The following is an 11,701-nucleotide window of genomic DNA, read 5'->3' on the forward strand; positions in this document are numbered from 1 at the left end:
GGGGGGGGGGGGGCGCCCGAGTTTTGTCTTGCCTAGGGCAGCCCCAAACCTAAATACACCACTGGGCACCTATACCCGGTGGGAATGCGGATTGTCTAAAATGGTAGTGAGAGGTGAAGGAAAGGGAGAGATCCTACCTCCCTTAAAAATGGGCCGTGCAATCTTGACCGTGGGACCAGTGGTAGGGTGGGATTGTAATTGTGGAGGTAAAGGAGTGGTACACCAAGGGAGATTGGCTAAAGGGACATCTGCAGACGATTGTTCCAGGTCCACCCAGAGTTTGGTTTGGGAGTTGTGGCACCAGTCTACTATACATGTCAGGTGGGCCGCCACATAGTACTGTCGTACATCTGGCAGTAACATCCCGCCCTGTTGTTTGGGTCTACGCAGCTCGTAGCTGAGCCTGGCTGGTCCTGTGACCAGACAAACCCAGTGAAAAGCTTTTGAATTTTACGGAAAAAAGGTGTGGGGATGAGAATCGGGAGGGCTTGAAGGGGGTAGAGTAGTCTAGGGAGGATAGACTGCTTTAGTATGTTACATCTTCCCATCCACGAGAAGGTATTTTTAGTCCACGCCTCAAGGTCTGCAGTTATGCGCTGCAGAAGCGGAGGGAAGTTCAACGTGAATGTTTGGGATATATCTTTGGGTAGAAGTATACCCAGATATTTAATCACGGTCTGTGCCCATTTAAAGGGAAAGCTGTGGAGAACTCTCTGGAGGCATGGTCCCACAATAGATACATGGAGTGCCTCAAATTTATGGGAGTTTATTCTAAAATTTGAGAGGTCTCCATAAATACCAAACTCCTGGAGAAGGGCAGGAATAGAGATATCTGGGGAGGACAAGAAAAAAAGGAGGTCATCCGCGAAGGCTGCGATTTTGTAACGGTTAGTCCCCTCCATCACACCTCGGATATCTGGGTTAGCTCGGACAGTATGTAGAAAAGGCTCCAGGCACAATATAAAAAGGACTGGGAACAGGGGGCAATCCTGGCGTGTGCCGTTACATATGGGGAATGAAGGGGTAAGAGCGCCGTTGACCCGTACTCGGGCAGCCGGATGGGAGTAAAGGGAGCTAATCCAAGAGCGCATACAGGGTCCCACTCCGATTGCCTCAAGGGTGAGCCAGAGGAACTCCCCAGTCTACCCGGTCGAACGCCTTCTCCGTGTCTGTGGATACAAACACGCACGGTTTGGCGCCCGACCGGGCCGAGTGGAGCACCCCCAGCGCTCGCGTGGTATTATCCCTCGCTTCCCTGGTAGGTATAAAGCCCGTTTGGTCTAGGTACACTGGTTGCCGTACTCATAAAAGGTACGGCGACATTTGAGCAGAGATGCTTTCGCTTTAAAAGTAGTTGTTTCCTCACTGAGCAAAGCTCTGCGCTAATGATCGCGTCCGCTGTAAGTTTGTGACGAGTTTCCAGAGAGTGGATCCTCGTTAAAAGGGAGGCAATATCTTTTAAGCGCTGTTTTTTAAGCTGGTATCCCCGCGCAATCAGCAGGCCCCTGACAGTCGCCTTGTGTGCTTCCCATACCATGTATGGGGAGATATCTGGCGTGGAGTTCTCAGAAAAGAACAGGGAGAGGCTCCTGGAGCAGGGTATCATTCAACCTCCACTGCCAGGGACCGGGCGCTAGATCGTCCAGAGCTAAGGTCAGTAGGATGGGTGCATGGTCTGATAGGGTGATATTGCCCACCTCTGCGTCGCGGATCCTGGCCAATTGGCTATGGGGCATGAAGAAATAATCTATGCGTGTATAACTTTGATGCAAGGGTGAGAAGAATGTGTAGTCATGGTTTGAGGGATGTTGTAGGCGCCACACATCTATCAATTGGTGAGAAAAGAGGAAATTCTTGAGACGTTTAAGAGCTGCTAAAGAGAGGTGGGTGGAGGTATGTGAGGAGTCTAGATTAGGGTCCAGGACGAGATTAAAATCTCCTCCCAGGATCACACTCCGACAGGTGGTTCAGTACGTGCTCAATGAATGAAATCTGATGATGGTTAGGGGCATAAATATTGGCCAGTGTTATTATTTTAGAGCCAACAGTACCCTTAATAAAAAGGACCTGACCTTCCTCTCCAGAAAACTGGTCCAGTAACAACCATGGTGCATTTCGAGAGAGTAAAATACTTACTCCTCTGGATCTCTTGTCCTGCCCGTCTCCACGCGGGGGACGTGGTCAATATTGAAGTGGGTCTCCTGGAGGAGGGCAACATCGACCCCCTGACGGTTTAAATCACCCCATATCATTCTCCTTTTTCAGGAGCGTTCAACCCTTTGACATTCAAAGAAAGAATTTTAAGGAGTGCCATCTTGCAGCCCGGGCAGGAAGGTATGAACTGAGAAAAAAAAAGGAAGATGGGGAGGAGAAGAAAAATAAATAAAGTGAAGGAAGGGGGCAGAAGGGAGGACAGGGTGGGTATGATGTGACAAATGTGTGAGGTAGTGTCAACTATTGAATAATACAGTGCAGGTAAGATTAAGGTGAGACAGGAGGGTAGAGATAAGGTAAGTGAGGGAGGGAAGTGGGATATAATCTAATCGTGTAGACTACAAAAGTGGAAAAAAGAGGGGGGAAAAAAAGAAGAAAAAAAGGTATTCACCTATACACGGCTGGACTACCAGTCAATTGGGTCACCGCGGTCTCCAATCGTACGTGGAGGAGGCGGTGAACCCTAGCCTATTGGGGGGGTCACAGGTAAGCTCAGCAGTGTATATTAAAAAAGAAATACTTAATACATACTATGAATCATAGCATCAAGATGCTACCAACATAAGCATCTTATAACTTCATAACAAATACAAACCCTAACTGAAACAAGAGAGCTCTTAGGTCAATTAGATAACAGTTTATCTACTAGTTAGTGTGCTATCGTGGGAAGTGAAGGGGTTATTGACACACTCATAATGGAGCATGGAGTATAGCCGGTCACCAAGTAGCCATGTGCAATGCCTAGCACGTGAAGTCGACTGCATGTTCCCTGTGTGTCACGGCCAAGTCATTGCCCATGTATCCCCCGATCGCCTCACACACAAGTATGGGGGGGGTCGGGGGGCCCCAGACCCCTCCAGGAGAAACGGAATAGATAATAATAAATAAACATTGTGTCCCACACAGTTTATAGTGCTATACGTCACCCATCGAAGCTGTTATCCACAGGATAGCATCACCGGGGTCAGCTCGGTGGGTCTGGGTAAGAGGGTGGGGGTGATAGTCATGCAGTGACTAAGAACATGGTGCAATGGGGGGTGTCATCAAATGTTGCGGTTAACTCTGTAGATTATAGCCGTGAGCGGGGTTTCCGAGCGAGTTTTTCACTTCTCCAGGGGCTTTGGGTCACTCGCAGGGTCATGGAGGTCCCGGTCCAGGGTTAGGGGAGTTGGAGGTCCAGATCGCGTGCCGTTGTTGAAAGGTGCTCGCCGATGGATGCGCTGGGGTATGGTACGCTGAGCGTCTAGAAGGTCAGGGTGAAGCCAGTCCTGGATCTCCACTGGGGCAGTCTCCAAGAACGAGAAGAAAGACGTCAGTTGATCCGGGTGTCGTAGGGTAAATATCTCTCCATTTCTACGTACATTAAGGCAGAATGGGTAGCCCCATGTATAGATCGCTCCCGCTTGTCTGATTACAGTGAGAAGCGGCTGCAATGTCCGGCGCATCTGCAAGGTACGTCTGGATAAGTCTGGTAGTAGGGTGGCCTCTGAGTCCTCACAGTTGATCGAACCTTTCCGCCAGGCCTGGCGAAGGACGGCCTCCTTCCCCGTGGAGTAATGGATGCGGCAGAGGACGTCTCTGGGTCGGACATCTCCATCAGGTCGCGGGCCTCCAACCCGGTGTACACGGACCAGCTGTAGTGGGGCTGTTGGGGGCTTATCTAATAGCCCGTTAAGGATTCGGGAGACCGTGGCGCGAAGTTCGGTAGACAATGTCGATTCCGGCATACCTTGCAGCTTCACATTGTTGCGGCGGGAGCGGTTTTCGAGATCATCGTGTGCCAGCGTCACTGAGGTGAGTCGTGACTCCTGAAGCGCGACCTTAGATTCTAGTGTAACCAACCATTGGATGATGGTATCATGGTCTGAGCGGAGCGAGATCACATGGTCCTCTAAGTGGCTCACCACGGTCGACATCTCGACTGTATCCCGTTTGAGCACTTCCTCCATCTGGGAGACCATGTCAGCCATGTCCTGTTTGGTCGGTAAGGAGAGCAGGATAGAGGATATCTCTCCAGCCGACAGGTGATGGGAAGAGGCTGGGAGGGTCCCAGCAGGTTTCTAAGTGACACCGACGGCGTAGTCCGCGCTGTCTCAAGCAGCGCCATGCGGCTTGCCGTAGATGAGCGGGTGGAGATAGCTGGGGATGTAAAAAACTGATTGTAGGTTCCCGGTTTTCTGTCCGCTGGTGGCTGCGGGTGGTTTGCCCTTCGTAGCCATTGATTTGGATACTCAGTTAGGGGTGATAAGCTGAAAGATGATTGGTTGGCAGCAGAGCTCAAACGAGCTACATCCTCACACCACCATAGCTAGGCCACGCCCCCCACAAAGTCCTTTTTGAAGCTTTATTGAACTCTAACCATGTTGCACAGTCCCACCCACAGACACACTTTACTTGCGTTTCACCCTACATGGGATTAGTTGCAGAGATAGTGTCTAAGACCATGTAGTATGAAATGCCTTGGAGTGGGGCAGACCAGAGGTGGGACTGGTTGGAGTTCAATAGAGTTGCTTTTATTGAGTGACATCATTAGTATGAGACCTAGACATTTATTCTCAGGAGAACCCCATTAGCTCACGATTCTCGGCGGGTTTTCAAGCATGCTCGGGAGACAAAAGACGTGCGACCGTACAGTAGAAACGGTCGCATGCCTTCCATACACCTGCCGATTATCGTACGATTGCGGGATTTTCCGCGATTATCGTACGATAATCGTCAGGTGTATGGGCACCTAAAACCTGCCGAGAATCGCACGATTGTCGGCGGGTTAGTGACGTTCTCGGGAGACAAATTGCCACACGTGCCGGTGTGCGCAAGCGCACACTGCCCGTGCGGCATCGCAGTCATCGGAAGCCTGCCCCTCAGCGGGGAGGGCTTGCGATGTTTGCAAATACGATCTGCTTGTCCAAGATGGGCAGATCGTACGTTTTTTTAAATTACCTTACAACCATCGCAAGACAAAAGTCTTGCGATGGCTGTAAGGTGTATGGCCAGCTTTTGGACTAACCATTTAAATCCAAACTTCAGCCTTTAATCAAGTTATTAGCACTTTGCTTTCTATAATTGTTTGACTAGCGCAATACTGGCTTGCGTGATGGGGATATAAAAAAATATCTAAACTCAGAAAAATAGCTTGAATTCAGCCTGTGTATTTCAGATACACACCTCTCCAAACCTTGATGGGAATAAACAGACTGAAAATGTGGTTAAGGGAAAGTATGAAAATTAAACCGCTGCTAAACCATATAGAGCAAAGTAATATAATATATATAATATTTTTGATTTTTTTTTTAGAAAATGGCTCACAGCATCACAGCTGTTTCTTTTTATTCCCTTCATACATGCTTTTTCACTAGGGTCCTTTGACATTATGACAAGTCAATGACAACCGTTACTCACAGGAAACGGATTGAAAAAGACTAAAACTGCTGATTTACTTTGTGGTTCCACCAGCTTTAATATACTTCCCTTGTTCCCTTGTTTAATTGCCTGTGGAAAGTGAAAAGAAGAAGTAAGGTCCAAGTCACTCTTGGAGCTAACATAGGAGTAGGGCCTATTCTCCACTCACTTAATATTGCTTCAACCTGTCAATTAGCTATACAGGAACCCAGCACTGCATTGTGGGAGGAAGCAGAAATGGGAAGTCTCAGCAATGATGGTGCTGTAGTGAGGTGGACCATTAGCCTTAAACAATAGACTCCAATAGGCACCAATATGTTCCTTAATCTGAAGTTATTGTTAAGTTACCAGTAAAAGCAAAGTGGTGACTTTACAATACAATCAATTTACGGAACAATGTGATATGCTGCCCATATGCAATCTAATGCCCAGAACTGTGTGTAGTGGGATAATGATATTCACCATATAATTCATGTTGATATTAGTATAAACAATATTATTAATATAGTTAGGTTAGTTTTAGCCTTGCAGAGCATTTCACACATAATAGATACATTTAAGATGAATTCTCTACTTTCATATAAGTAATGTATTGTAGAGAATAATGGGTGAGTAAACTGATTAGTCCAGCATTTATATAAAACACAACCAATAGTGTATATTTGTGTAATCAATATCTATATATTGGCAAACAGAAATATATTACCAGTGATTATAGTAATAGATATTATGTATATATCCTTATTATCCTGACTTGTATAGCCAAGATGTCATATACACATGTAATACATATATAATGAGTTGCATGAATAAGCAACATGTTGAACATTTCGCTTTATGGTTTAATGTAATTAGAGTTCATGTAGAACTTTTAGCTTTGTAAATCGTGGTAACTAGAGTTCATTGAAAGAAAGTCTTAAACACATTTTCTGAAATTGGCTTGTGGAAAAATAGGTTCAATGCCAGGGCTGCTGTCCTCTGACCTTGATGTGAGTCTTATCAAGGCTAGAAGACCCATCTAAAGCTCTTGTCATGATCTAATGAGTACAGGGTGGCATTATTATCTGATTTTTGTAGATAATGCAACGTAACTCATATGGTTCTATTGTTCAAATGCTTATAAAAAATTGCCTGCAAGCCAATATTCTTTGAACGCATCTGAACTGCTGCTTGTTTCTAGCCGGCCAAATAAACCTACTTCTTGAAGACCTGCCTAATGTCTATCCTCTGTTTATTCTACCTCAAGTGTCACATACCTGGTGAAGACAAATATGATGAGGATTGCCTCTCTTACACTACAGTCCTAGAGCCCCTGGAAGTAGGGAGACAAAATACTGAGGCAGCAGAGTGGCACCAGCCAGAGAAAGATTAGGACCATGTCATGTTTATATTGTTGTCTGAGCCCCTGTTGGTTAGATTTGCCCTCCCTATTTGACCAGGGGACTATTTCTAACAAGACAGAAAATTATGGGAAGTCCAAAATTGTATGTGTCACCAGAATAAGATTTGGGGGTAATTCTTCCAATGGGGACACCTGTTCCAGTAAGAACAGCCTAAAATGGAAATATATGTTACCTTGTAAAGATTATCTCTGACTTCTTATTGCATTTCCAAACAGGAAAATCTTTTTTTTTTAAAAGGACACAGACAGCACCAGGTTTGAACTCTTCTCTATCCAAAAAGAAGTTATGGCTATACATATACTTTAAATAGGGCACGTGGAGCCAATGCTGACACTGGGTGTGCGTGACTACAGACACAGATGCAGATACAGATTTGACCATATCTGCAGGGAAACGTGCCAGCACATGTTGTCTTCAAAAATACTCTGTGATGCTGCCCACTGTTTGGAGTCTAGTGGGACCTTCCCGCCAAATGTGGATTACATTGAAACCTGTGTTGGCTGTAAAATTACAATAGTGGGACAAATGCTAATTGCAACTGAACCTTGCCAGTTCCTCAAAACAGCCACAAAGTCTTTCAAGTTGCTTCCTGACCTATGCAGACATGGTGGGTAATCGCACAACAGACAATGAAAGTTATATGCACAGAGATAAAAAAAACACCTCCCTTACAAGACCTTAACTGAAATGCCATTGTTAAGTTACGTTAACTGGAAATGGGTACACCATCCGCGGACTGATAAGCTGCAATATATTATACTTTTGTTCTTGGATATGAATATGCTTTAATATTGTAGGGAATGCATGAAATCCTTGCTTACCATAGCTCCTGACATTGGTTTAGGTGCAACAGCCAAAGTCTAGACCCTTTTAGCTTTTGACTTTGCACACTTTCTTCCATGTGAGGACACATCTAAATTTGCATTGGGAAAATGTTCTCCCACAAGCTCTATACACAGGAGACAAATGCAAACAACTCATTGTGGCGTCTGAATCCTGTCCTGAAATGGACATGCAAAGTATAGAAAACACAACCAAGCTTGCTTTTCAGTTTAGTGAATAAGGCCGATTATTTTTTATTAAAACACACTGCAAACAACATAGGCAACTTAAGGGCACTGGAATCGTGACATAAGTATATAAAATGATTAATTCAATTCATGGACGTGAATCATGAACTGTAAACATATAGGCAACTTAAGGACACTGGAATTGTGCCATGTGTACCTAAAATTATTAATTCATTTCATGGCCATAAATCCAGCAAACGTTGCGCCAACTTTTTTTTTTTTCCGAGGAAAAGTTCTGTTATAAATAGCAAACCAATGGGGCGGTATTATCCAAAACTCCAGGAACATCTTCCAGTGTGTATTAATAGTTTTTGTTTCTGACGCTCGCTCTACAGACGTGAAGGCTCATCAGGTTGGTATGGGGTGGTGATGGGCGTAAGGATTTTTTTTTATTATAATTTTTTTATTTTCTTTAAAATATATACAGTGGTACCTCGGTTCACCGATTTGGTCGTGAACCGAATCAAACTGTGATCGGACCCCGATCTTGACTAAAGAAAGCCATGGCCATGTGTCAGAGCAGGGAAAATGACTGCGGTTTTGTTCGTCAACCAAAGCGGAGTTCGTGAACAAAAGCAAAATTTGGATCAGCAGAGTCGAACTCCTTCTGCACTTCGGCAGAGCATGTTCGGCTGACCGAAGGCAGCTGTAGGCAGCTGATGTACGGCTGATGTTTAGTAAATTGTAAATAGCCGACCAGTAAATAACAATGTTCGGCTCACTTCACTTCGGCTCGGTTATTCACTCGGCTGCCTTCGGCAGCTAAGTGGATTGCCCCCTTAGATTTAGTGGATCCACGGTAATACTTGGATAGTGTCAATGGCAAATTTCCAATATCAATCTCAATTCACAGATATCTCCTCTCCTCCCATTGTCGTTAATACTAAAGATCTAGATTTAGATCAAAAATTTTAATCCACTAAATCTGAATATTGATTTGGAGGAGAGGAGTTATCCTTGAGCAGTGTTTGAGATTGGAAACCTTGTTACAAGCGTTATTTGACTAAAATGAATTGGTCTAACAAATCTGGTGAGTGAGGGCAGTGCACACAAAGCACCCCGGTCTTCCTTGCAAACGGATTCTGAAATGTCTCATATGAAAAAACGCACGTGTGGGGTTTTTTTGCAGTTACAAGAAGCATTTTGGACTGTTTACATTTGCACTATTGGGAAGCACTTTAACTGTTATTTTAAAAAAAATGTAAAGTGACATTAAACCCTCAGATTTTTTTACATAAAACAATACTGTAATGTGCGGCTTACTGTAATCCATGGTTGTTTCCCTTCTCTTTGCTGCTCTTCCTTTTAAATCTGTATCTGTTCAACATTATTTATATTTTTATTTATATGTGTTTGGTTTTAGCTCTGCATGTATTTGGATTTGTATATTTATTGTGGGGTGTACTGTATTAGCGCAGTATGTTTTTGATATTTATAGATACAATTTCCAAACTGACCCTAATATCTCCCTGTGCAATTTGTTAGCTTTCCCAATTTGTTTCCTTCGATATATTTATTATTTATTTATTACAGGTAGACATGTGCACCGGCAAAAAAATTTGTTTCGTTTTGATTCGGATTTTGCGTTATTTAGTTTTTTCGGGATTCGGGTGCGAAATTCAATTCGTTTCGGGATGCGGACGAAATTCGTTAGCGGTAGTCTGGATGACATTTTGTTGCGTTTTCGTTCGCTGCAGCTAAGTGACATTAGGAAATTTCTTTCTTTTTTTTTTTTTTACAGTCTGCAGAAGAGAAAAAAACAAAAGTGAGAGGTTCCCCCCCAATTCATACCAGACCCTTTAGGTCTGGTGGGAATGTTAGGAGGTACCCCCCAAGTTAAAACAAAAAAAAAGTGCCTGTGGTTCCCATCAAAATCCATACCAGGCCCTTTAGGGAGAAATTTTAAGGGGGAACCCAAGCCCCAAAAAATGGGATAAAAAATGTGTGGTCCCCCCCTAACATTCCTACCAGGGCACGTGGCCTGGCAAGGCGTGAGGAGGGGGGGCGATCGAGCGCCCCCCTTTCCTGCCCTGCCGGACCAGTGCTCGGATCAAGGGTCTAGTAGGAATGTTCGGGGGGACCCCATGGTTTTTCTCCCCATTTTTTGGGGCTGGGGTTCCCCCTTAAAATCCTAACAGACCTAAAGGGCCTGGTATGGATTTTGAGCACGCTTTTTTTTTTTTCCTTTTCTGCAGACTACAAAAAAAATTAGAGTCTCTCCCATCCTCTGGGACTCTTTACCGCAACCTGCCCGTCTATCTCCCACCTTGACTGCCTTTAGGCCTCAACCTAACCACTGAACCTTCACATTCTCACATAATTCATTGCCACAGCTACCACAGCTACCTCATGTATCATTTCCCCCTCCTCTTTTAGATTGTAAGCCCTCAGGGGCAGGGCCCTCCTTACCATCTTGCCTTGAATTGTATTGTGATTGTAATGTCTTCCTTATATTGTAAAGCGCTGCGCAAACTGTTGGCGCTATATACATCCTCTATAATAATAATAATAATAAAATACAAAAAAAATTTTTTTTTTTCTAATGTTACTTTGCTGCAACACAATTTCGTCCAGACTACCCCTAACGAATTTCGGAATCAGAAATTCGGATTCGTTTGCATTCATTATTTCTGTAATTCGGAATTCAGTTACATCCGAATCTCCGAAAATTCGTCCGAATTTTGATTCGGAACGAAACGAATCGCACATGTCTAATTACAGGTGTTTATATAGTGCCATCAATTTATGCTGTGCTTTACATACTATTTATTCACATCAGTCCCTTCCCTCAAGAAGCATACAATCTATGGTGGATACAATGTTACTGTGGTTGCTTGGTATTATAGGTTGGCTATTGTTGAAGATTACAGTTGCATTTTTTGTTTGTTTTCTCTCTGAAGGAAAATGAGGATCCTACTGTTCTTGGGTTTGAGTGTGGCTCTTTGCTCATCGGCCTTCGCCGACCAGCCAAAGGGCCAGGAGAGGAATCCTGGATACAGCATTGGCTCTTGGGTACCTCGCTACCAAAAATGATAACTCTGATCAGATCAAAGAAGACAATGGTTATAGAACCTCGGAGGTCCCTAAAAAAGAAATTCATGATGACAGCCACCAACCGCTTGATAAAGACAGCGAGCAGCTTCTCTTCAGTGGTAATGCCCTTTTTATAAGATCAACATGGAAAATCCCCAAAGGCGTTCTCAACAATCTCGAGAACATCTACAAATCTAAAGCCTTTACTGTAGACTTTTATAATACTGAAGATGCCAAGAAACAAATCAACAGCTATGTTGAAAACAACACAAACGGCAAAATTGTTGATGTGCTGAGCAGTGTAGACAAAGACACAGATTCAATTCTTGTTAACTTTATTCAATTCGAAGGTAAGTCAACAGGACTAAGTAATATGAGGAAAAAAAAAAGGACCTTTCACTCAAAGCAACTCACCTCTCCCCTATGCTAAAATGCCATACCAATGTAATGGTGCAGTGGGGGGATTGTATCATCCTGCTGATGGGATCTTGTTGAATGCTGAGTACTCAAAATCTCAAAAGAGAATACGCTGGATCAGGATCATGCTCTTGTTAGATTTGGGCTATTGTATATATATATATA

The 11,701-nt window shown here is 44.1% G+C and overlaps 1 protein-coding gene across 1 annotated transcript in view; it reads left to right on the top strand.

Annotated features, from left to right (window-relative positions):
- The first annotated feature begins 4,241 nt into the window (after window positions 1-4,241).
- LOC108789392 (alpha-1-antitrypsin-like) overlaps window positions 4,242-11,701 on the top strand; it is an 11,984-nt gene continuing 4,524 nt past the window's right edge. The window contains exons 1-3 of the mRNA XM_018559390.1: window positions 4,242-4,361; window positions 10,987-11,098; window positions 11,281-11,469. Coding sequence (XP_018414892.1) covers window positions 4,242-4,361; window positions 10,987-11,098; window positions 11,281-11,469 — 421 coding nt within the window. The remainder of the gene's footprint in view (window positions 4,362-10,986; window positions 11,099-11,280; window positions 11,470-11,701) is intronic.

Source organism: Nanorana parkeri, unplaced genomic scaffold (genome assembly GCF_000935625.1).
Source record: "Nanorana parkeri isolate BGI_ZX_2015 unplaced genomic scaffold, ASM93562v1 scaffold392, whole genome shotgun sequence".
Classification (NCBI taxonomy): Eukaryota; Metazoa; Chordata; class Amphibia; order Anura; family Dicroglossidae; genus Nanorana; species Nanorana parkeri.